The 27,436-nt window shown below is 38.8% G+C and overlaps 1 protein-coding gene and 1 pseudogene across 1 annotated transcript; both read left to right on the top strand.

The window, feature by feature from the left end:
* The first annotated feature begins 396 nt into the window (after nt 1–396).
* LOC150016192 (toll-like receptor 11) lies at nt 397–3,311 on the top strand. The gene is given in 2 exon segments (XM_090268331.1): nt 397–2,701; nt 2,704–3,311. Coding segments are annotated over 2 exon segments (2,913 nt in total).
* Nucleotides 3,312–11,082: 7,771 nt separating this feature from the next.
* Nucleotides 11,083–12,020, top strand: LOC150016191 (olfactory receptor 4M1-like; annotated as a pseudogene).
* Nucleotides 12,021–27,436: the final 15,416 nt, after the last annotated feature.

Here is a 27,436-nt window from a genome sequence, read left to right as displayed (position 1 = left end):
TTGTAATAAGTAAATTTGTTGGCTGGTCTTGGAAGTAACCCATTTATAGCTCACAGGTCCCCTGCAAAGAAGTTAGAAACCTGAGCTAATCATCCCCAGCAGGAGAATTGGCATGTGTCACCGATTTCTCTGCTGAGATCTTGTCACACATTGCAGGCTCTTCTTGCTGGTCTGTCACTCTCTTTCTGTCTCTGCTGGCTTTCTGTCTGCAGGAGGCACATCTGAGTGAGCCCAGCTCGAGTTCCTTGCTTGGCCAAATGTCTCCTTTATATTGTAATCACAGAGTTCTTCAACATGTTCCCTGACATATTGTGAGAATAAGAAGCCCTAGGCCTAGGATTTTGGGCTTTTGTAGGTTTTGACACTCCTCTTCTTTCCCTATAAGCAGGAAAAAAGATGGAAAGACCGCTGTTCTCCTTCAGTCTCCTGTTTCTCTCACTGCTGGCCTTGATGAGTCTCTGCTGGATGAGTTGGGCATGGACTGCTCCCAATTGCACCATAGGAGACAGCTCCCTATTGTCTAATATCTCCTCCTACGTCCCATTCTGTCCCTTGGCCCCAGGACTGCATCTTTTTGCATCATGCTTCAATGTTAAAGACCTGGCCCAGACACTAAGAGCAGTGCCCTGGGATACAGAGGCACTATGCCTCCAGGGTACAGTTCCCATCCTGCCTGCTGATACCTTCAGACACTTCCCCACACTGCAGCTTCTGAGGCTACAGCTGGGTGCCACTAGGATTACATCTGGGACATTTCAAGGATTGGACCAGCTGCAGCACCTTTCCTTTGAGCATCATGCTCCCTGTTGTGTCAGTCTGTTTCTCCCTCCAGACACCCTGGAGCCCCTGAGATTTCTCAACACCCTTTCCTTCCATGGCTACTGCTTGAATAATAGCCAGAACATTCAGTTGCCCACCAGCCTTAGTCGTCTAACTTTGAAGCACCGCTGTCCGACGGAGTTGCAGGAATTGCAAGGCCTATTCCCAAACCTTGTCCTTGGCTCCTCTCTTACAACCAGCCCCAGCCCATGGACCCCCTTCCTGGAGGTGCTGGATCTGTCTGCCAACCTGCAGCTGAGCAGGGTAGGCGGCCAAGCTCTTCATGGCCTCCAGCTCCATTCCCTGAGATTGGATGGCACCCCACTAAGTGCATTAGACCCCCTACGCTCAGGGCTGCTCCATTTTGACTCCCTCTACCTTGTGGGGACAGGTGCAAAAAAACTGCCTGGGAATGTGACAGGTGACTTTGCACTTCATGTACTTGACCTCTGGAGAAACCAAATCCGGAACCTAGAGGCTGGGGATCTCCTAAGCTGCTGCTCCCTGGAAGCCCTTAGCCTCCATGCCAATGGCCTTCAGTTACTTCCATCCAATTTCCTGAGTTCCCTGCCCCAGCTTCAGAGGCTCAATCTGTCAGTGAATAAGCTAGGTCCAACCTTGGTGCTCCCGGAAGGGCTGGTCAGCTCAAGTCTGAGAGTGCTAGATCTGTCCCACAATGAGCTCTGTGTTCTACCCTGCAAGGCCATCTCCTCTCTTCCTCAACTCCAGGAGCTCTGGCTAAGTGGTAACAACATCTCCAACTTATTCAGTGAGAGCCTGGAAGGACTGAGGTGGCTGAAGACCCTAGACCTGAGTTGGAACCAAATTGAGGTGCTGAATCCAGGCTGCTTCTCCTTTCTTCCTGCCCTTACTTCACTGAATCTCCTGGGCACCCACTTAGAGCATTTCTCAGGCTGACATCTCCAGGGTTCCCAGAAGCTAAGCCATCTACATCTGGGTTCTTCTGAGATGCTGGAGATCTACCCTCCCTGGCCTTCAACACTGCTTAGCTTGGAGTTATGGGCAACCACTTCCATAACATTTTGGGTCTCCAGTGGAGAACTCTTCTTGTTCTTCAAGAATCTTACAATATAGACTAACTATATATTGCTGTATCCACTTAACACCACAGTCCATTTTCCTTCCCTGCGTCACCTTACTCTGCGAGGCTGCAGCCCCTCCATTTTCTCTGGCTATCTATCCCGGAAAGTCTTCTCACAGCTTCCTCTCCTGGAGTACTTGCACTTCTGGTCTGATCACGATGGTGCAGAAAAGCTACAACTATTTGGGATGCCAAGGCTGAGAGTGCTGCAGCTGGGGGACTTGGATTTGTTCTACAATTGAAGATTGGTGCAGCTGGAGATGCTGCTGAAAGAGCTGCCTCAGTTACAGGTGCTGGTGTTGAGTAACCTGAACCTCAGGAACCTCTCCATCTCCAGCTTCAGGGGCTTGGGCCTCCTTCAGCTGCTGCTGCTCAACTCCGAATAGGCACTGGGGCTGGACAGCAGCCTCCGGGAACTAATCCCTCAGATGCCTCAGTATGTTTATTTCTCAGATATCAACTTTACCTGCCAATGTGAAAGCTCTTGGGTGGGGCATTGGGCAACACTGGCCCCAAACACCTTTGTGTATGGGCTGGAGAAATCCATCTGCAAGGCTGATGCCTCTGATTACTTCGAGATGCCATTGCTCTCCTTCCTTTCTGGTCACTGCCCACATGATCTTGAGTTTCAGAGCTTTCTAACCAGCTTCACTCTGGTGCTCCTGCTCACCGTCCTTGCGTTGCTTGGCTGTCCTAAATGGCCCTGGCTTCGCCACCTCCAGACCCTATTTCATACCTGGTGGTGGAAATTGGGTGGGCAGCATCCCAGAAATCAATTCCACTAGATGTCTTTGTATCCTATTGTGAGCAGGACCAAGCCTGGGTGCTGGAAGAACTGGTTCCTGCCCTTGAGAAGCCTCTTCCAGATGGTGAGGGTTTGAGATTATGCCTGCCTGAGAGGGACTTTGGGGTTGGGCAGGACAGGATGGAGGCCACAGATGCCAGCATGGACAGCAGCAGAGCCACCCTCTCTGTGCTCAGCTGCCAGGCCCTGGGAAGTCTCTGGTGCATTCTGGAGCTAAGGCTGGCCACCCACAACTTGGTGGCCAGGCCTGGGACTGCTTGCCTTCTGCTGCTGTTTCTGAAACCTATTGATCAGCAGCAGCTGCACAGCTACCACCGCCTTAGTCGGTGGCTGCAGAAGGATGACTACTTTGATTTGTCCCAAGGGATGGTTGACTGGGACACCTTCTGCAAACAACTCTGGAAAAGACTAAGGAAAGCTGGGCGAGAGAGAGAGAGGACTAGGGGCTATGAAAGGCAGATTCAGCCCATCCAGAATAACTCCAGCTGGGGCCTGGGTGCCATCCCAGCACTGGAGGGCAGGTTCAGAATGGCAGGGCTCTGCAGACAATGTTCTGTTCAGGCCCACTTTTCACACTACAAATGATACACAAAGAAGCCAGATCCAAAGGGATAATATATTGAAAGTACTTGGAAACAAGATATTCATTCAAAAAACAGTTCTGATACCTGCTAGTCCTCTCAACACAAGGCATCCCTTAAAAAAGAACACAAAAAATGTTTTTCAGAATCACATCTGCATTTTTTCATAATAAATTCATTCTGCCCAATTAATGTTTTTACTTGTTTGGTGAAAAGACTTTTTTTTACTTTATTCTAGTGGGATTGGGCAAGAATCAATGAGATATTTGTCAGCATGTTGAATCTAAATTGAAACCGTGTTTGCAAGTCACCAAAGGTCCAGAAATACAAAGAGCTTTCCTAATTCATAAGGCTCTCACTGTAATAGTATTACATGGAGGAGAACAATAGTTGTGGTCTGATATCGTACGTGGGGAGTCTGAGCACATAAAGGTTAAGTGATTTATGACCCTGGTACAGCTGTTACATCATAAAGTTTGCATTTGGCCCCAGTTCCTCAGAGACCCAATCCAGCACTCTATGTTCTCCTCTCTGTCTTTCTATCTCTAACCAATGTCAACTTATCTTGTTACGAAGTTAACATAGGCAAACATTTTCTCCTGCGTGCAAATCTGTCAAAAGCAATGTCACCAAATAAAACTCATGTGTGTTACTGCCATCTCGTGGTCATATATTTTTTCCTTGTTCAGCTGGGGAATCCCCTGAAAACCCCTACAGAATCTTTGGTCAAGCTAAGGAATCACTCTTCAATTAATAAAGTCAGATTATTTCAGTCCCATGGCATAACTCTGGGACTTTGCTGACCAAGCCACATTCCAGAAGTCCTTTCCACAGCCCCAACTTTGTCTGCTGTCAACTTATGATCTTGGAAAATACGTCTCATTTTTGTCAGTGATCTCAAGTTCTCATTAACCTTAATATTTCCCATTACACTCTTTTATTTCATCGAGGTTACCTGGATAGTTTTCTTCTTTTCTTGATGCATCTTAGATGCATATCATGGAATTTCAGAATTGAAAGAAATTTGCTTCTGATGCTTAAATCCCTTTTACCACTTTCTCAGCCTGTATCTGTCAACATCCATGATTTAAAATAGTCCCATGAAGCAGCCTGTTCCATTACTGCACATTGTAAGAAAGTTATTCTTCATATTGAATCACAATAAGTTTCCTTATGAATTTTAACTATTACTTTTTAAATTATTGTTCTATTACAGTTGTCCCAATTTCCCCCCATTGCTCTCCCCTGCTGTGCCCAACCCCTGCTCCCACTTACTTTTAATTCTGAACTTTGGAGATTAAATAAGACAAATTGTATTGCTCTTAAATAATTGCCCTTACTTTGTCCCAATAATCTTTTGTTCACCAATTTAAATATCCTAGTTCCTTCCACTGTTACTCATTTTCCATACTTCTCAGCCCCTCTAAGTTTCTTTCCTCTTAATGCACTACAGTTTGCCCATGTACTGCTTCAACTGTGAGACCCAGAATTTAGGAAGGGCTATATACCTGATCTCTGTAGAATCAAACAGGTTTAGATCATTCCCTCCATTTATACATCCGGAATTCACATTATTAGTTGTGGAAAAATGTTTATTTAAGTATTTAATTTGCTTATATAGTTTCATGCATGTGTGGAATCTAATGAACAAAATAAACTAACAAGCAAAATAGAAACAGACCCATAGACAAGAGAACAGACTGACAGCTGTCAGAGGGGAGTGAGGTTGTAGGGCTGGGTAAAAAAAGTGACGGGATTAAGAAAAACAAAAACAAAACAAAACAAAAACTTTAACAGACACAGATGACAGTATGGTGATTACCAGAGAAGAAGAGGGCTGGGGCAGGTAGAAGAGGGTAGGGGGGATAAATAGTGATAGGAGATTTGACTTGGGGTGGTGAATACACAATAAAATATACAGGTGATGTATTATAGAATTGTACAACTGAAACCTATATAATTTTATTAACCAGTCACCCCAGTAAATTCAATAAAAAATAAAAATTCAAAATTCAAAAAAAGAAAATTTCCATGAACCATAAACACTGCAGATAATCAGTCTGAATCTCTTCTAACACTGAATAATGCTTGTATTCTTGTAATTTTAAAAGACAGAATAGTTGAATAATATGTAATAATAAAATAACTATGTCAAGACAAATTTGTAAGAAGAGAAATATGGTAGTTTGTATTAATTTTAAAACCTCAATATTAAATAAATAAATGTTTAATTTGCTTTCCTCTGACTGAAATGAAATTAAAAGAACAAATTCACGGAAATCTGGAAGATGGTGAAGGAGTGAGGGGAAGCTGCGCTTGCTTGCTCTTAAGACCTGTCTGTAGTTTAGGCTAATTCTGGACAGAACATCTCAGTTAGCATCTGGATACTGGCAGGAGTTGAGCCTTGGCGCTGCTGGATCAGAGAAGACTGTCTGGGAGCAAACTGTCTGGTGAGGATAGTGGAGGAGAAAGGGATGAGATGAGGTTTCTGGCTGGCTTGGCTGCCCGAGCTGTGGCTGGCAATGCACAAAGATTTTTTAGTGACCCTGGGTTTCCCCGAGAGGACTCAGGAGGAGAGTGAGGCTCTGCCCGCTCTCAGAGCCAGGAGTGGGCCAGGTGACATCTGGCTCTGAGAGGCAAGGAATGGCATACTTTTGTGAGTGTGTGTGAATGTGTTTTTCTTTTTTCTTTTTCTGTTTTGATTGTTTTTTGTGGACAGGGGAGGAGAGGCTAGGGGTGGGGCGAGATTCTTGAGGAGTTCAGGTGCAGAAATGTACTTACCCACTCCCCAACCCTTGCCCTGTGTCATGCAAGCGCACACACAGAAGTACCCTGGTCTGCCCGCCCAGGCACGCAACCAACCTGCCTGCCGGTGCGCAGAGGCGCCCCCATCTGCTGGAATAGGCTCACAGCGAGTCCACCCACTGCCAGCGCTGTGCCGGTGGGCAGAAGAGCCTTGGACCCTCCTACCCCAGTGTGCAACTGGTCAACGCACCCCGGGCCTGTGTGAGGGAGTGCACTTGCCCCTGGCTGAGGCCAAAGAGGGCGAAGAAACTAGAGACACTTACAAAGTTTTGGGTGCTGGTTCTGGAGAAAGCAGTGGACTAGATCCCAGTACAGAATCATCCCCAATGCTATGGGAGAAATCACTTAAGCAGACTACTCCCCTCCAAGTGGTGTCATCTGGAGGCAGCAGCTCAATAACTGTATACAAGGTCACATCACAAAGGCAGAAAATAAAAGCAGATAAATCTAAGAAGCAGAAACAAACAAGACCAGCCACCCATAACGGGGAGGCAGAATAACACCCCACCAAACAGGAACAACACCCCACCAAAAGGTAAGGAGGAATTTCCAGAAGGAGGGATAGATGGAATAGAGGTAAGCAACGTATCAGACATGAAATTCAAAACAATAGTAATGAGGAAGCTCAATGAACTCAAGGGGAACTACAAAGAACTCCAGGGAAACTACAAAGAACTTCAGGGAAGCTACAAGAAACTTACTGAGAACTACACCAGCATAAAAAAGGACATAGGAACTATCAATAAGAACCAGGAAGAAACAAAGAATATAGTTTCTTACCTGAAGAACACAGTAGAAGCAATCAAAAGCATGCCAAATGAAGAGGTTTACGAGAACTGTGGGACAACATTAAATAAAACAATATCCATATCATAGGGATACAAGAAGAAGAAGAGGAGCATGGGCTAGAAAACATGATTGAAAAAGTAATGACAGAAAACATTCCTAACTTGGTGAGAGAAAAAATCATGCAAGTCCAGAAAGCACAGAGAGTTCCAATGAAGATGAACCCAAAAAGGCCCACTTCAAGGCACATCATAATTAAAATGCCAACATTCAAAGACAAAGAGAGAATCATAAAGGCAACAAGAGAAAAAAAGCAAATAACATACAAGGGAGCTCCAATAAGACTATCAGCTGATTTCTCAACAGAAACACTTCCAGACAGAAAGGAATGGCAAAAAATAGTCCAAGCAATGAAAAACAAAAGTACTCTACCAAGAATATTCTACTCAGCAATGCTTTCTTTCAGAATGGAAGGTGAAATACAAAGTTTCCCCCAAAAAGGAAGACTAAAAGAATATATCTCACCAAACCAGCATTGCAAGAGATGCTAAAGGGAATGCTTTAAGAAAAAGAAAAAAAGAAAGAAAGAAGAAGAGGAACACAGGTACAAAGGTAAATAAATAAATACCTGTTAATAATAACCTTAAATGTAAATGGATTAAATGCTCCAATAAAAAGACATAGGGTAGTGAAATGGATTAGAAAACGTGACCCATATATATGCTGTCTACAAGATACACATCTCAAAACAAAAGATTTACACAGACTGAAAGTGAAAAAATGGGAAAAAGTATTCTGAACAAATGGACATAAAAAAAAAAAGCAAGGGTAGCAATACTTATATCAGACAAAACAGATTTCACAGCAAAGACCATAAAAAGAGACAATGAAGGACATTTCATAATACTCAAGGGAACAGTCCATCAAGAAGATATAACCCTGGTAAACATATATGCAACCAATATAGGAGCACCCAAATATATAAGGAAAATATTGGAAGACTACAAAATATGTATCAACAGCAACACACTCATAGTAGGGAGCTTTAACACCCCCCTCTACTGTCCCAGATTACACCAAACTGGCACCAATAATTGGTAGGTGGAAGAATAGTGTTTAATGTTTACATCAACCACTCTATTTTGGGAACAATGGGATGAATATAATGATGGGAATAACTATGTAACATACTCAGAGACTCGTGGTAAGAAGCAGAAAGCCTTCAGTAAGGAAAGTTGTTAGAAAAACATAGTATGGTATAGAGCAGATCTTAACTGCAGAGTTGATCAATAAACTATTTCTGTTTTTGCTTGATCCCTACAGCTAAACTATTTAAACCCAAGGCTGAAAAAGGCATGGAGAAGACACCTTGGTCATCTCATACAGGATAAACCGTTCTTAAACTATCTCAAACAGAGAAGGTTTTTCTGATTTATGCCTCTTCAGAGTGCCAAATCATTAAAATAACTTTAAACTCTTCAATCCTGTCACTCCTGAAATGAGGTCAGGAAATTACAGTTTATGATGGTTCTTTCAGGATTCCCACTGTGAAGCAGGTGGGAGAGACAGGGCCTGAGATGTTTCATTGTGAATGGATTGGAGTTGGTAGTAGCAATAATGTTGGAAGTGAATATAAAAAAATCTTAAAGAGAAGAGACTCTTGTTTGAAATCAGTATGGGTAGAATAGGTATTTTAAAAGGAGGATTCCGTGAAAAAATAATTAAGAATCATGAAGCAAAGTCAGGACACACCAAGTGAATTATAAAACAATATGATTTGGAAGGACTTGACACCTTTTTCTACAAGTCATTAATAAATGTATTTATTCATTTTAAAATCCATTTTTCCTTCCTTCCTTCCATCCTTCCATCGTTCCTTCCTTCCTTCCTTCCATAAGTGTATTTAAGGATCCAATGTTCCAAGAGCTATCTTAGGCACTAGATACATATATATATGAGGCACACTTCATGACCTCAGGAGCTTAGACTTTCTGTTATATTCTGGCCAAAATACAAACTGAATAATTACAAGTCAATGAGTAAAGCTTTTATTGGAGATATAAACAGAATACTACTATGGGATCCCAAATTCCTATGGTGCTATTTGAAATTATTCATACAAAATTTCAAGAATTTTTGGAAAAAATTCTCCTGAGAATAGCTGGAGGATTTAATAACAGTGATTTATCATCACTCACACAGAACTGTAGCCTAGAGAAAATGAGAAACGATAGTGTTTGGAAGTCAGATGTACTTGTCTTCTTCTCTAAGCTACTTCTAAGACCTGTTTTTACTCAGGTGGATCCACAGATAGTAGTAGGTGGGGATAGGGTCAGGATAAAGAAGTATAAACAAACATTAAAGGGTAATATTTTAGAAATCATATGTAGGATGACAATTTCTCTTTTAAACTTGTTACATTGCAAGGGAATATAATAACAATAACAATAAAAATAATAATTTAAGCAAATGTAGGCCATGTACCAAGTATTTTTCTGAGCTTTACATGCATTACTGCATTAATTCTTACAATAATACCTATAATGCAGGTGCTATTATTATCTCCATTGTACTGACAGGGCATATTGAGGTAGAGAAAAGAGAGTTCCTCAAGATCAGATAGCTAGTAACTGGTCAGCTGTGTTATAACCAAAGAGCTCACTTTTCATATCTAAGTCTATTACAGGAGTCCCTCTCTATATCGTGGTTCACTTATCGCGGCCTCACTGTATCACGGGATTTTTAAAAATATCATAGTTAATTATTTATCGTGGATATTTTGCTATATCACGGGATTTTGTGGTACTGCATATGTATGTTGTTAAAGTTACGTAGGTTTAAGAGAGTAGAATAAAAGAAATAAGGTTCCTACTTTGCGGAGGGGGAGGGGTCTAGAACGCAGTACCAATAAGTGAGGGAATACTGTATAAGAAATGCTCAACCAGCAAATGATCCTCAAAAATCTCACACTGAGATCAGTTCTTCTCTGATTCTAATGCTTTCTTCTTGCCTACTTTACTGTGGGCAACAAAGTTTATAGCAAATCAAGATAATTACTACATCTTAGTATTTTCTGCTACTGGTTTATTGTATTCTCAGTAGTTACCACATAGTACATACTCCCTAAATATTTGTTGATTAAACAAATTAATAGTTTACAGAAGTGACACAGAAGCTATATGAAGTCTGTCTGGAAAAAGCCCAGCCATTGTTAGTATAGTGAGAACTGTTTGCATGACATCAATATAACCTGGCAGCCAAGGAGAGTGTGAACAATGATGACTTCACTGTTACTAGTCAGTGGGGGCAGTAAATGTCATTGAGTGAGCACGTGTACTGTGTAGCCATCACATTCAAAATGACTGAGTGAATAAAGCAACAAATCTGCATCAAATTTTGCATTAAGCTTGAACATTCCTCCAAGAAAACTATTTTGATGATTCAGAAGGTTGCAGCTGTGAGCAACTGGTGATTGGCATCTTCATCAAAACAATGTTCCCATTCATGCATCACATGTCATGCAGAGTTTTTTGGAGGAACATCAAATCATCCAGTTAATTCAGTTCCACAACAGCCCAATTTGATGCCCTGTGACTTCTTACTTTTCCTAAAACTAAAACCTTTGAAAGGGAAGAAATTTCAGACCTTTGATAAGATTCAGGAAAATACAATGGGGCAGCTGATGGCGATTGGCAGAACACTGTAAGGCCCCAAGGTCCCTACTTTGAAGTGGACTGAGGTGTGATTGTCCTGTGCACAGTGTTTCTTGTATCTTGTATCTTCAATAAGTATCTCTATTTTTCATATTACATGGCTGGAAACCTTCTAGACAGACCTCATATATTTTGGGATAGAGATTTCATGGCCATGTGTGAAGTTTGTTATGACATGCATTAAATCACAAATGCAGACTAGGGTCAGAATTGGTCTGGGTTTGCTAATATTTCAGGCCATGGCCATGTTCATGTAGGATTTATATGTGTTGGTTAGTCCTTCATTGAAGAAGTAGCATAACTTGGCTTACCAAACATAAAATGGAGCAACCAAATGTATCCTAATGCAATTTCTTAATGACAGAAAACATCTAATGATTTTAAAGCAGTGGTATAATTCTAATTAAATGCTATTTGAGGTAACTATAATTTCTTTATTTTTCATTGCCATATTATTTTGAAAGTGAAGAAATGGAACCTACAAATTATACTAGGGTGACAGAATTTGTTCTCACTGGTCTATCACAGACTCAGGAGGTACAACTAGCCTTGTTTGTTATATTTCTATTGTTCTATTTGTTCATTATTCCAGGGAATATTCTTATTATTTGCACCATCAGGTTTGACCCCCATCTGAGCTCACTCATATATTTCCTGTTGGATAATCTGGCCTTCCGTGACATTTGGTATCCTCCATCACACAGCACCTAAAATGCTCACCGACTTCTTTGTAGAAAGGAAGAAAATTTCCTTTGGAAGATGCATTGCACAGATCTTTCTTGCACTTTGTTGGGGCCTCAGAGATGTTCTTACTCACAGTAATGGCCTTTGACTGCTATGCTGCCACCTGCCTCCCCCTCCATTATGCTACTATCATGAATTGATGTCTGCTGTATTCTGGTTGCTCTCTCCTGGATGGGAGGCTTCATTCATTCTATAATACAGGTGACTCTCATTGTTCAAATTCCCTTCTGTGGACCCAGTGAGTTAGACAGTTACTTCTGTGACATCACGCCGGTTGTCCAGATTGCCTGTGTCAACACCTTCCTGGAGGAGTTAGTGATGATCTTTAGCAGTGGTCTCTATCTCAGTGGTATGTTTCATTGCTCTCCTAACATCCTATGCCTTCCTCCTGGCCATGCTCAGGAAACACTCAGCCTCAGGGGAGAGCACCAGCCGGGCCATGTCCACCTGCTATTCCCACATCACCATCGTGGCACTAATGTTTGGGCCATCCATCTACACTTATGCTCACCCATTTGACTCTTTTCCCCTAGATAAAGTGGTGTCTGTGTTCCACACTGTGATATTCCCTTTACTTAACCCCATCATCTACACAATGTGAAACAAGGAAGTAAAAACAGCCATGAGGAAGTTGGTCAACACATATTTTATGTAAAGAGAAGTGAAAGATAAATGGCATATTTGATAGTCCTTCTGAGGGTTATTGTCCTAAAATAGAAAGCATTTGCTGTGGTAATAATGCTACTTTCACTACCTACTTTCATTTGCGTTCTTAAAAATCCTACTAGGTTTTTCTTTCTCTATTTGGTGAAAAACAAAATTAATATAGAAATGAATTTACTCACACTCTCCCTGAAATTGCTGCCAGATCAACATTAGAATTTACCATATAATAACGATAGACTAAAATATACATTTTCTACTAATTTTTTATTGAGTGACTATTCTGGAGAGGCTTTGACTGTGAGGATAATGTGTGTTTAGAAACAATAAAATACATAGGACCTGGCAGGCATGTCCACTATAAATATGAAGAAGTATCCAGGATATGAATATGAGTAGTTTAAGTAACCAAATGAAATATTGTTGTCCTATTTCAATCTGAGCCTAGTGGGATGGTGTTTGGTAAACCATCTTCCTAGGACTGTAAAATTATATTACTTTCTACTTTATCTCTTCCTCTTGCCAGAGATAATGATTGAAATTGAGGATTCATTTATATAAGCTATTTCAATTGATATTTCAAGTGATAGCCACACAATATTTTGGTGACAGAATTCAAGATTTTGTTACATCCTAGGAACAAACTTTATGAATTTAGAGCAGAGCATAGTTTGGTTACTACAAGAGACCCTTCAATTTCCAGAAGAAGTCTCTAGCCAACTAGTGGTTTTTGTAGCCAGTCTCTATTTACATCCTCCAGAGAGAAAGCAGACTTGGAGGAAATGGGTCCTAGGTTGGCTGAAATTGATAGACATCTAGCTGTGTGATATTTAAGACTCCTCTTACCTTTACCATTTTTATGTGTTTTCTGTACATGCAAATTCTATCTCTTATGCTGAAATTAAATTAATAGGGTGCTCCTTTTGTTAGCACTATACACTGTAAATCAGCGTTCTTTCTCATTAAACCATTTTTAGTACATACAGAAGAGATCTAGATATGTTGGTTTCCATAATCCTCCAGTGAATTATTTGTTAGTGACCAGTTTTCTATTCCCTGACACAACGAGCTCATCTACTGCCTATGTTTTAGAACATAAAAGATAGATTATAATATTTAAATTCATATAAATTTGTTTACTTAAATTAACTTTCCAGTTTCAAAATGAGGTGTCTCTCTATCAAAGTATGAGAACACTTTGTGTGCTTTCAGCTTTAATCTTATATTTTATTTGATTATATAACATGGCTAGATTTGGGAGGAAGTAGATTCCTGTCAGCATCAGTATTAAATATATGTGAGTGAATGCTGAAACAATTCTAAGGTACTCTTTATTTACATTATATTAATTGAAGTGATAATTTGTGATTGACCCTGTGCACCTGAGGTATACAGGATTAAATGATGCGGCATATGATTTGTTCTTTGGGAATTTTTCTCTATGATGACACTCTTTTATCTTCAATGCTACAGTGACTTCCCTTCAAAGAACCCAAAGACATTGATTAAAATTATGATTCTTTAATTTTGAATTAATTTCTCATTGTCTGGAAATGAATAAAATAGTAGAATTCTCTAACATTATATACCAGAGTATGAAAAATTCTAACATAAAAAAATACACATAGATGATAAAAATGACGTTATGTTCTTAGATTTTATGTTACCTTATTATTATTTCTCTGTATCTTAACTAGCCAGATTTCTATTTACTTTGTCACTTTTTCTTCGTTCACCTAAAATTAATGTTCTTGGGAAAGGGACTGTTGACTTAGTATGTTCTTCAAACACCAGCATATTGCTACAAAGGATATTTGGGAAAACATTGATGCTAGGAATAAGAAGGAAAAAAAACACCAAAAATTGTAGTGTAATGAAAAATTGCTTAATTAGAAATACTATCTCAAATTAATATTGGTAGAATTTACATTGGCATATGGGTGAGCAGTGACTTACGTTGATTCATGGAGAATATAATTGATATGAAGACATATCAGTAGTTCCCAACTGGGGGCAAATCCAGCCTCTAAGGGACATTTGGCAATGTTTGGCGACATTTTTGGCAGTCACAACTGGGGAATAAAATTGGCATCTTGTACATAGGAGCCAGGGATACTGTTAAATATGTCTCAATCACTCTGCAGAAATTATCTGGTCCAAAATGTCAATAGTGCCAAGATTTTGTAATACTGCCTTAGACAATTAACAGGGATATAATATAGGCTAGTGTAGGATAAATAGGTATTAATCTCATGTATAGTCTTTTCATGCCTCTAAATAACCCCATACCCTCAGTTATGTACGTAGACTCCTTTTCCCCAAGTAACTCTTTCCTATGTTTTTCTCTGTTACTTCTAAATATCTTTCGATCTTGCTTTTGTCTTTCAGTCTCTTTCATTTCTCTTTCCTTCCAAAACTGTTGTTGAGCTTCTATTTTTATTATCAGCTATATCTAGATTAAGTTAGTATCTTTAGCTCCACATAAAGACTGTACTTTCAATTATTCACTGACCTTCCTGAGATTTTAAAACTCACATTCCACTCATCTCATAGCTTTTTGTTAATCTCATTGTTAACAAGATGGACTTTATTATCCAAACAAAAATAAAGTTATTGTGTAACTTTTAATTACTGAAACAATACATATTCATTAAAAATATATAAATTATATATTTTTAAAACCCAACCAATACTGGCAATCTCTTTCTCCCTAGGTATTGGAGTCTTCCTTTAACAAAGGTGGTGATGTCTTGCTCACTCAGCTCCATTGGAAGCAGGCCAGTTTGCCCATCTTGCATTGCTATACAGTATAATTATCTATCCTTAAGTAAATGGAGGTGAGGTGGTAGAAAAGGTACAAAATTCTTCAGACAATTAAGTGTAAATCTCAGATTTTATACCTAGTGAAAGTGGCATTAAAATAAAATTTACAAACAATTTTAAACATTAAACAAAAATCTGGGAAAGTTGTTTCTAACAACACTTTTGAATAAACTATGAAAACAAAATTCAACCACATGAAAATCAAGAAACTAGGACAAAAGGAAGGACACTGAATATTAAACTATATCTAAGACTGAAACTAATGTGGGGATTTGCATAACTTAACAATTTGAAATGCTACATGACTTGACAATGCAGAAACTATATAGTTGCACTCTATTTCCATCTTCTGTCACATTAGATGGATTTACTGACCCTCTCACTAAAAACAAATACATGTTGGAATAACATTTTTTTGAAATACTTTGATGAGTTGGCCAAAATAAAAGATGGTGTGGAATATTGAGAATCTAAAAATCAAATGAAATTGGGAACCCAGAGAAATATATGGTGAATAGAAATCAGCTTTCACTGTGAGGACCTGTTTTCTGTTTTCAAGGCCACAAGTATTAGTGGTAGGAACAGAGATGCATAGGAGACAAAGTCCAGCTCACCCAGGGATATATTACCCAGCAACCTGAGGTTTCAAAAATATATATTCTCAGGGTAGCAGTAAAATAGATTTTTAAAGACTTACCACCCAAAAACTAAAAAGAGAAAAAATAATGAGCCAGAAGTGTGCTCACACATATTTTTTGAGTTTTAGTTTTTATTATTGAGTACTCTGAATCACTGTTAGCTAATAATTTTGTTCACAATTTCTGGTTCCATAGTTGTAATGCCTCCTGATAGAAGAGAACACAAATATTCTTTATTCTAGGACTCAAAGTATTCTATGGATGAGCTTTGAAGAAATTAGAGTTTACAGTCAAACATCAATGAACACCGAGAGAGCAAGGCTATGTAAGCAAGAGACAGAAAACAACAGAAAAAATCAAAATCACAAAAAGAAAACCTTAAAGAATATAAATAACGTTAGTATTTTTTGACAAATAAAAAGAGAGCTGGAAATATAAATAAGGAGGACACTATAAAAATGAACTTCACTCGTTGCTGCTGTGGCTCAGTGGATTGAGAGTCAGCCTGAGAGTCAAGTGTCGCTGGTTCGATTCCCAGTCAGGGCAAATGCCTAGGTTGCACGTCAGGTCCCCAGTTGGGGACGCAAGTGAGAGGCAACCACACAGTGATGTTTCTCTCCCTCTCTTACTCCTCTCCTCTCTCTCTAAAAATACATAAATAAACAAGCAAATAAATAAATTATTTTTTTAAATGAACGTCAGATTCAGGATAAATTTAATAGCTGTGTTTAATTTCAAATTAGATACAACCAGACAGAAATAACCTAGAATATAGAATGAGAAAATTATCAAAAGATATTTGGAATACAAAGAATGAAAGAGACTTCCCGCCAAGATGGAGGCATAGACCTACACACTCTGTCTCCCTCCACAACTAAGAAGGACTACAACCACCACAAAACAAAAAATAATAAGTTCCAGAAAATAAAGCTACATGGAAGTCCAATGTATGAAATCATAAACAAGTGGTGCTTGTCTGGACAGGTAGGAAGGGTGAAACTGAGGCTGAACAAACTGTGCTGGAGGCGGCAGCTGCAGCAGCTAACAGCGGGACCCGGTAAGCAGACACCTGTATTTGGAGGGAGGAGAGAAGCACCAGGGAGCTGGCCCTGGCTGCAGACCATTGGCTCCCGGTTTCTCGGTGGAGAGTAACAGCAGGAATCCATCTTGAACACCCCCCCCATGCAAAGTGTCACAGTGTGCTGAGAAAGGTTGCCAGGTTGTGATGAGCATATGGGGCTCCACCCAATATAGCATAGGAGGTGTGACAGCGCCCCGCCCAAGAAGGAAAGATAAACAAAATGGTCAGAATGGCGAAATTAATGATTGAAATATCAATCACACAGCTAACAAAAAACAAATGAAGTCATTGACTGATGAACAAATAGAGAATCTTTCTGAGGCTCAGTTCAGAGCTATAGTCATAAGACAGCTTATAGACTTAACAGCGGGGCTGAATCAAGACAGGGAAGGAATGAAGGCTAGTCTTTCTGAAATGAACAGAAATACATACAAGACAAGTGGTGAGGAAGGAAAAGCCATGGTTCAAATCAACAAATCAGAACATAGGGAGGGAACAAGCAACCAGTGCAGAGAGAAGAGACAAAAAGTGAGGAATATGAGGAGAGGCTCAGAAACCTCTGGGACAGCTATAAGTGAATGAACATTCAAATTATAGGATTGCCAGAAGGTGAAGAAGAACTAGACATTGAAAAATTATGTGAAAAGATAATGAAGCAGAACTTCCCTAACTTGGGGAAGGATATGAACTTACCGGTCCAGGAAGCACAGAGAGTTCTGGATAGGCTCGACCCAGGGAGGACGACACCAAGACAAATTATAATTAAAATGTCAAAAATTAAAAATAAAGAGAGGATCTTAAAAGCAGCAAGAGGACACAGGCAAGTATAGGAAAGGGTTAAGCCAAAGAACTTATATGCATGACCCATGGACATGAACTAAGGGGGGTGGGATTGCTGGAGGGATGGGGTTACTGGGCAGAGGGGAGCAAAGGAAAAATAAATTGGGACTACTGTAACAACATATCAATAAAACATACTTTTAAAAATCTTTTTTTAAAAGATACAAGAAATATTGTGCATAGGACAATGACACCTCAGTCCTCTTCAAAGTAGGCACTTTGGAATCTCACACAGTTCTCTCAATCGCCATCAGCTGCTCCATCATATTTTCCTGAATCTCATCAAGTCTGAAATATCTTCCCTTTCAAAGCTGATTGTAGTTTTAGGAAAAGCCAGAGGTCACAGGGCACCAAACATGGGCTGTAGTGGGACTGGGTCACCTGGGTGATTTGCTCTTTCACCAAAAAACTACACAAGACATGATGCATGAGCAGGCACATTGTCATGATGAAGCTGTCAATCAAAGTTGCATATAGCTGTGGCCTCTGAATCATTCAAATAGTTTCCATGGATGGTTGTTCAAGCTTAATGCAAAATCTGATGCAGACTTGTTGTTCTACTCACTCAGTCATTTTAATGCCATGGCCACACTGTACACATGCTCACTCAATGGCATCTACCGCCTCCACTGACTAGTGCAGTGAAGTCATTATTGTTCATGCATGAGCATTCCACTCTACTCTCCTTGGCTGCCAGGTTACATGGATGTCGTGCAAACTGTTCTCATTATATTAACAATGGCTGGATTTTTCCAGACAGACCTTGTATTTACCACATCTTCTTTGGTTGCTTCCTTGTCTGGGCCACTGTGAACAATGTTGCAAAAAACATAGAGATGCATACATCTTTGCAAATAAATGTTTTCAAATTTTTCAGGTAGGTAGCAAAAAAAGGGGGGTTTTAGTTGATATGGTAACTCTATTTTTAATTTTTGAGGAATCTGCATACCATTTTCCATCGTGACTATACCAGTTTACATTTCTACCAGCAGTGAATGAGCATTTCTATGTTTCCTACAACCTCTCCAACACTTGTTATTACTTGTCTTATTGATAATAGCCATCGTAACAGGTGTGAGGTAATATCTCATTGTAGTTTTAACTTATGTTTCCTTAATAGCTAGTGAAATTGACTACCTTTTCATATATCTGCTGGGCATTTGTACCTCTTCTTGGAAGAAGTGTATGTTCTGGTACTCTGCTCATTCTTTAACTGAATTTGTTACTTGGTGTTGAGTTGTATGAATTCATTGTATATTTTAGATATTAAACTCAATTGGAGCTGTTGCTTGCACATATTTTCTTCTATTTGGTTGGTTGCCTTTTTGTCTTTTTAGTGATTTCTTTTGTTGTTCAGAAGCTTTTTAATTTGATATAGTCCCATTCATTTATTTATGGCTTTATTTCCCTTGCCTTTTGGGTCAAGTTAATAAAATCCTCTCTAAGACTGGAGTCCATAAGTTTAGTATTTATGTATTCTCTTATGTGGTTTATTGTTTCAGGTCTTATATTTAGGTCTTTGATTCATTTTTAGTTACTTTTTGTATATGGGGACAAACAGTGGTTTAGTTTCATTTTTTTACATTTGGCTTTCCAGTTATTCTACACCATTTACTGAAGGGGCTTTCTTTTCTCTATTGTGTGTTTTTGGCTTCTTTGTCAAAAATTATTTGCCCATGTATTTATTTCTAGGCTCTCAATCTGTTTCATTGGTCTGTGTGTTTCTTTTCCTGCTGATACCATGCTGTTTTGATTATTGGCACTTTGCAGTATAATCTGAAGTCAGGGAGTGTGATACCTTCAGCTTCATTCATTTTTGTCAGGATTGTTTTGGCTATTTGAGGGCATTTGTGGTTCCATACAAATCTGATCATTTAAAAAAAATTATTTGCTTTAAAAATGCCATTGGGATTTTGATGTGAATTGCATTAAATCTCTTTATTGCTTTGACCATTTTAACTATGTTGACTCTTCCAATGCATGAAATTTCATTGGTTTTATACATCAAAAATTTATTTCTCTCTTATGCAAAGCCTGTTGCTGGTTCTCCTGAACAAAGAAAAAAAGGAAAAGATTAACATAAAAAATAGCAACTAAATTAGGAAGACTATTATTTAAGTGAGTAAGAATTCTTGTAACAGTTTAGAGAAGTGCAATCTAATACAGTAGTTATATATGACTTTTAAACTCATAGAGGTAGATAACAGTGTGATGATTACCAAAGGGAAAGGGGGATAAGAAGAGGCAGAAAGGGTATGGTGGGGGTGGGGGTGGGGCAGTAAATGGTGATAGAAGGAGACTTGACATAGGGTGGTGATATATTATAGAATTGTACACATGAAATCTATATAATTTTATTAACCAGTGTCACTTCAATAAATTCAATTTAAAAAGAAAGAAAATAATAAAAAATAAAATTTATTTCCTCTGTTCATAGTCAATGTTAAGTGCTTAATAGTCACATATGGCTGGTTGTTATCATATTAGAAAGCACATTTTTACAGTTTTTATTTATATATTATATGATAAAATAATTTTTGGAATTCTGGAGTAAATTTAATAGGTCCATATTATGGGTAATGATAAAATTAATATACACCTTCCTTTTCTTCCACCCAGATTGTAGTGATTAAAATTCTTATCTTAATTTTACCTTTATACTGTTTCTAATGCTTATACTTTATTTCTTTTCTTTTCTTTTTTTTTTTTTTTTGTAGTACAAATTTTAATTTAATTAAATCATGTATAAACAAACATAAAAAATCACTGATCAAAACCAGGAAGCCCTAAACTAATGTCACCTATTTCACAGACTACTAGACATGGAAGAAACCTTAGAGATTATCTAATTGAAGCACCTCATTCTATAGATGAAGCCCAGGGAGAAGTAAATTCCTCAGAGGCAACAAAAGCTGGAATCTGAAGCTCGATCTCTTCACTATTGATTCAGAAATCTTACTACCCTACCGCATAACCACTGAATTCCTTTTACTTTCCCTCCAAATCATTCCATGAACCCAGAGCATTTTCTTGACTCAATTTTTTTGAGACCACAGTTATTTTAATTTCATTGCTCTTTTAACCTCAAGTGGGTTTCTGGTATTTCTGCTTCTTAATTTGGTTATGCAATCCATCAGCATAATTTAACCAACCCAAGTTAGGTTGGGTGAGAAAATATTTAAGCCCTTTCATTGATATCATTTTATATGTTTTTTTTAAATGATTTAATGTGTTTTATTGATTAAATTATTACATTTGTGCCAATTTCCCTTCCCTCTGCTCCCCTCCACCCGGTGGCCCCCCTCCCTCCAGTTGTCCCCCCCTTTTAGATTATGTCCATTAGTTGTGCATACAGTTCCTCCCAACCTCTCTCCGTCTATTCCATTCCCTCCTACCTTGATCCCCAATTCCTATATCATCTCCCTCCCTTTCCCTATTCCCCCTCCCTGTTGACCTCCCCCCAATATGCTTCCCGTACCCACAGTTCCTCTTTCCCTCTCGTTGCCTATTTACTTTGCCTTTGTTTCATCTCCCTAGCTTCTGTTTTTTTTTTTTAAACCAGTCCCTTTAACATCTCATATAACAGTGGTTTGGATCTAATGAACTCTTTCAGTTTTATTTTGTCCTGGAAACACTTTCTCTGTCCTTCTATTCTGAATGACAATTTCGCTGGATAGAGTATTCGTGGTTGTAGGTTTTGGATTTTCATTACTTTGAATATTTCTTGCCAGTTTCTTCTTGCCTGTAGGGTTTCCCTTGAGAAGTCAGCTGATAGTCTAATTGGGACCCCTTTGTACATAATTCTTTTCTTCTCTCTTGCTGCTTTTAAGATTCTCTCTTTATCTTTAATTTTTGACATTTTGATTATAATGTGTCTTGGAGTGGTTCTCCCTGGGTCCAGTCTCTTGGGAACTCTCCTTGCTTCCTGGACCTGCAGGTCTATTCCCTTTCCCAAGTCTGGGAAGTTCTCCTTTATTATATTTTCACTCAATTTTTCAAGTTCTAGTTCATCTTCCTCATTCTCTGGCAAACCAATGATTCTTATGTTGGGCCTTTTATAGCTGTCCCAGAGGTTTCTGATCCTTTCGTTGTTGCTTCCCATTTCCTCTCTCTGCATTGGTTGACTGCTTGTTCCTTCTCCAAATTCCAGTTTGTTGAAATGAACTCTGGATTTTATTTCCTTTCCTTCTATCTCGTATGTGGTTTTGTTCCTTTCGTTATGAAAGTTTTTCGCTTCTTTCATATCTTTTTCCTGCTCTTTTGTGAATTCTGTAAGCCACCTGCTAACAATGGCCCAGAACTGAGCCTCTGACAGGTTTCTTATCTGTTCATCTGTCAGGTTCTCTATCTGCTGCCTGGTGAGTTGTGTTACCGGTATTTCTAAAGTTGCCTGCCTCATTTTGACAGATGCTTTTTGTTTTCTTGGGCTGGCTGTGGGGGCAGTGCCTGCGTACACGTCACAAATTAGCGACCGGCGCCTGCTTGTCCGCGACCTATTTCGCAGCCCTGTGGTGCTTTCTGTGGGGGCGGGGGTCCAAGATGGATTCACACAGTTATTCAGCTAGGAGACCGGGATCCGTCCTCCCGCCCCCCTGGGCCTCACTGTTCAAGGCGATGCGGCGGCCGCTCTCCCCAGCTCCGGAGTCGCGCACCGCCAGGGACTTGGCCACCGGGACTCCTCGCCGGGGTCGCGCACCGCCAGGGACTTGGCCACCGGGACTCCTCGCCGGGGTCGCGCACCGCCAGGGACTTGGCCACCGGGACTCCTCGCCGGGGTCGCGCACCGCCAGGGACTTGGCCACCGGGAATCCTCGCCGGGGTCGCGCACCGCCAGGGGCTTGGCCACCGGGACTCCTCGCCGCCCGCCGCTCTGGGTGCGACCGCAAACAGCACTGCCCACTTTAACTCTTACCTGCCCAAATGGCACCGTTGGTTTATAACTTCATATGTTGGACTTCCGTGTAGTTTTATTTTCTGGAATTTCTAGTTATCCTTTGTTTTGAAGTAGTTGTATTCCTGTATAGTTGTAGAGGGAGACCTAGCGTGTCCGTCTAAGCCTCCATCTTGGCCGGAAGTCCTATACTTTATTTCATTACAGATTTCATAATATGTCCTCTCATACATTAACAGGAAAAGCTGATGAGTAGGAGTTTCTAGGTTAGTGCCTATTTAAAACTAACTTGAAACTTGACAGTTTCGCTTAATATAAAATCCTTGTAGTATACTTTCTTTAAGTTCTTTGAAAATATTGCTCTAATTTTTAAAAAATTTTTGTGTTACCACTCAAAGAAGTCTTTCACTAACCTGCAAAGAAAAAACCCTTGTAGGTAATTTTTTATTTTACTATGGAGGTTTAGAGAAATTTTTCTTTACATTTAAAGTCCTGTAGTTTTACTATGACATATTTCAGAGTTGATTATTCTGTGCCAATATTTCCTTTGTACTTATTTTATTTCAGGAAATATAATACTTAGAGTTTTAAATATTTGTTTTTAATAATTATAGACTACTTTCATTTGATATAGAATAGCAAAGATGAAGAAGAAGAAGAATTAGAGGACTTCTACTACCTGTGAAGGGTTAAGAAGAAGATTAGAGGTCTGAAGTAAATCTGCATGCGGGTTACTTCAGGACAAGTTACTGCAAACAGTTCCTTGGCAGCGACAAGGAGGAAGAACAAGGAAAATGTACTGGGTGTACTTAAAATATAATCAGGAACAGCTGCTGGGAAAGGCATTGTTTATTCTTAAGGCAGAAAATGAAAAATTGACATGTCAAGTTAAACTATAATCATTAGTGTGTAAGCATCCGTAGGTTATTGTTAGTGTATTCAATAAAAACAATGATAAGATTCAGCGGGTTGCTACTTGCCTTAGCAAGCTGTAGCCCTCTGCTCATCTTTTAAGCATTCTGTCTGCCAGTCTCATCTCTGCGACCCCATTCACCAGAGATAATCCAACAACCTGCTTTCAGGGCTTATTATAAAGCTAAAATAACCAGGAGATTGTGGTTTTCATCTAAAGAAGACAAATAGATCAATGGATGAAAATACAGTGTGCAGATAGAGACTCACAAAAATGGAAACTAATTTTTGTCAAAGATATCAATACAACTCACTGAAAAAAAAGTTTAAAACAGGTTATGCTATAGCAACTGAATACTCATATGAAAAATAATGACCTCTATATTACTGCACAGACAAAATTAATTTAAGTTGGATCATACGACCTAAATATAGTAATTAGAAATATAAAGTTTCTTACATTCTTGGAATAAGCAATGATTTGTCATCACAAAAGAACCTGTAATTATAAATAGTGATAAATTAACCTTAAAATTTTTAAATTATTTCTCACCAAAATATACCATTATAAAACTAATAAACAAATCACACATAGAAGGAAAATTTGGAGTTTCTGAATCTTTCTCCCTCTCCAAGTCAAAATAGGCAAAGATTTTAAAATATGCATTAAAAAAGAAGATACACAGATCACTGGTAAGCTCATGGAAAGATGCACATTATTAGTCATCCGGGAAATTGCCATGACACATGGTCATGTCTTCAGGCAGAGCACTCTGCCACTACTCTGCAGAAGAGGCACAAATTTGTCTCTGCCAACCTCAGAAGGAAAAGAGAAAGTGGCTTATCCAGTGCCCCCAGGAGCATATAACATCTTGGATACTGGACACTTTCACGTAATGACTCAGTTGTCTCACCACTTCTCAGGGCTGCCTAGTCAGTGGATCAGAACTGTGAGAGCCAGGAAGGGGTTGGAGTTTGTCCTCTGGATTGGTTGGTTTGCATATGAAAAGTGCATTTGCAGGTGAGTCATTCACTATCTCCAGGAAATGGCTAGATCTGGGAGGGTCAGTCTCTCCAGAGTTTGGCAAGGCCCCATGATGCAAAGCACCAAAAACACAAAAAATAAAAAGGTGTAATTAACACACAACACAAAATATTGGTGAGTTTGCATTTGAAGCCTTATATATTGCTGTTGGGAATTTAAATTGTTCAATCGTTTTGGAAAATAGTTTCAGGTAGATGTAACCATACATGTATTCTATAATGCAGTAATCCTACTCATAAGTGTTTAGCTAAAAGAATTAAAAACACATATTCACAAAAGTTTTATATTAGCATGTTCAATGGAAATCTTATTTGTAGCCTAAGTTTTGAAACCCAAATGCCTATTAAGAGATAAAAATAATAAACCACTTGTATTATTTACATATAATGGAATGTTATTCATAATAAAAAGAAACAGGCACAGAAAATGCAACAACAAGGGTGTTAGGGCTAAGACCAACATGTTGCCTGTCACCTGAGTCAGGCCTTGCAAAACAGGCTATCACAGTGGTCACTGTGTTCTCAGAACTGTTAACTGCTGTCATTCAGGGCCTGAGTCACCACATCTGCTGAAACAAGAGGTTATATGTCACCAGCCATGCACCCAATCACAAGGTTCCCTATTAACAAAAGTGACTAAGGCCTAGCTGCAGCATCAAGCTGAGAACTAATTACAGCCCCAATGCCCCTTTCCCTCTCCCTTAATCATTTCCCAGAAAGGAGGACCATAAGTCTCTTGATAGCCATCCATAATCAGGGGCATCATTCTTTTGCAAACACCTATACCCTGGACTCTCGGGCCAGCCAGCAGGGTGACCTACCCAAACCCCCCAGGTTTTCTTCCAAGCCCTTAAAAATTCCTCTACCCTTTCCCTTGGTGCTGTTGTCTGCTCAGACTCAGGCACCTGCTTGAACATCCCTCAGTAAAGGTTTTCAACTTGTCCACTTGACTCCTCCCTTCTTCTGAGCACAAACCTAACAATGGGTGAAACTCAAAATCATAATGCTGAGTTAAAAAGTCAGATAAAATAGAATACATGTCATATGAGTCTATCTTTATAAAATACAAGGAAAAGTAAAACAAATCTATGATGTCAGAAATTATTTGGGCAGTGATAGAAATAATCTACATCTTGTTTGGAATAATGGTTCCTTGAGAGCAGTCATTTGACAGAAGTTATCAAGTCCAACACTTTCCTGTTCATTTTAATGTACATAAATTATATTTTAAGAACTATAACCGGAAATTAATTTTCATGCTTGCTTGTGAATACATATAATTTTTGAAGGACACAACATAAATTAATATCAACTTTCTGTTGTGAGATAGGAGAAATGGATGTATGGAGGACTGAGATGGGAAGGAGGATTTTCATTGTACAAATTACTTTTTAAAACTTAATAATATATTATTTATTCAAAAATAAATATATTTTAAAAGCCAAATGGGTTTAAAGCATAATGTCTTACTTCCAATCTTATATTTTCTATTATACTTATGACCATCTTTGCAAATGGCACAACCATTCAGATGGTTATGCCATTGAAAGCTCCAAGAGTTATTCTTGCTTCCTCATCTCTTATATCCAGTCCTTTATCAAGTCCCCTTGACTATTTCTTCAAAATATATCTTTGGTATAAATTTTACCTCCATCTTTCATTCTACCTCCTACCCTAACCTACCATTATCTCTTATGTTTAGTACATTGAATGCTCCCTAACTGGTCTCCTTGCTTTCACTCTTTGCCTTCTATAACCCATTCTTTACTAGTAACCAGAATAATATTTTAAAAATGTAAATCAGATAATGGCACTACTCTGCTTATAACATTTTAAATGGAATGAAGACCAAGTGTCATTTAATCTATATCTAGCCCTTCTTCTCTATCTTGCTTCAAATATGCCTCCCCCTGACCCATTTGTCCACCAGTATCTTGCTGCACACTCTGGCCTATCTCTTTTTCCTCTTTTCTGCTCCTCATAGCACTATCACCTTTCTGCTTCATAGCCTTTTTACCAGCTCTTTCTTCAGACCTTCACATAGTGGGCTTATTCTAGACATTTAGATCTCAGCTGAGATGCAATCACTCAGAGAAGCTCACCTAGAACAGCAGTCTCTCCCTCCATCTCTCTCCAGCATACCAATCTGTTATATTTTTATCATAGCACTCATTACTATCAGATAGTTTCTCTCTGTGTGTTTATTTATCATCTCTCACTGTGTATTGGAATGTAAAGTCCCCAGAAACAAAAAATACTTTTGTCTAGTTCAGTGCTACATTCCTGATACTATGTACAATACAGCCTGGTTCATGATTTTAGCTTATAAGATTGTCTAAAATGATAAATTTTTCCCAGCAGAAATAAAAAGCTTTCATTCTGAGAAAAATTTTTATTTAAGTTTTGTGGCAAACTTTAGGAAGAAAGGTGTGTGATTATGTCTATAGTTATGAACAAAAATCACATTTTCAAAAGTCTTTGGTGGCAATAAAGACTAAAATACTCCAAGGTGGGTTTCTCTATTCATACTTTTCTTAAATAAATAACTTCCTTTTATCAGTTGAGTTTATTTGTATATAGGGCTTTATAGAACATGTATTTCTATGTCTGTCTTTTATTGTTCGTTCCCTATTTTCCTAATATAGTCTGGATTCTTTAATTTCCCCTTTCTCTAAATCTATATATTCTCTCTCTCTCTCTCTCTCCCTCTCTCTCTCTCTCCGTCCCCCCCTTTCTGTCTTTCTCTGTATATCTCTTCCATTTTGCCACTCTTACTTCTCCTTCTCTGAAGTGGACATAAATTAGAGTGAAATATATTGGTTATATATTTTTAAAATCTTATGTCAAGCATTTAATTTTTAAAATAGAAAATCTCTTTAAAACAAAATCAAAGTTACTAAAATTTAAATTATGTTGCCTTCTGCCACACAATTTTAAATTATTTTTCTTCTCTTTATAACTATTTAATTGAAAAAGAAATGGTTCCTCATCATTGTTTTAGCAGAGGAAGCAATTATTCCTAAAATGAAAGACAACATATACCAAGACTGCATGCAATAGGGTCTACTTAGGAGGATATCTCCCTTATGTGAATTGTGAGTCTTATGACACATAGTTCTTTTTTCCTAAGAAGGATTATATAAAGAAGTCTTTGTGAACATCATTTATTTTCTTTTTGCCCATCTCTTT

Source organism: Furipterus horrens, unplaced genomic scaffold (genome assembly GCF_987537825.1).
Source record: "Furipterus horrens unplaced genomic scaffold, mFurHor1.1.pri manual_scaffold_3, whole genome shotgun sequence".
Classification (NCBI taxonomy): domain Eukaryota; kingdom Metazoa; phylum Chordata; class Mammalia; order Chiroptera; family Furipteridae; genus Furipterus; species Furipterus horrens.
The sequence above is the reverse complement of the archived record's forward strand: the minus strand, read 5'-3'. Positions and strand labels throughout refer to the sequence as shown.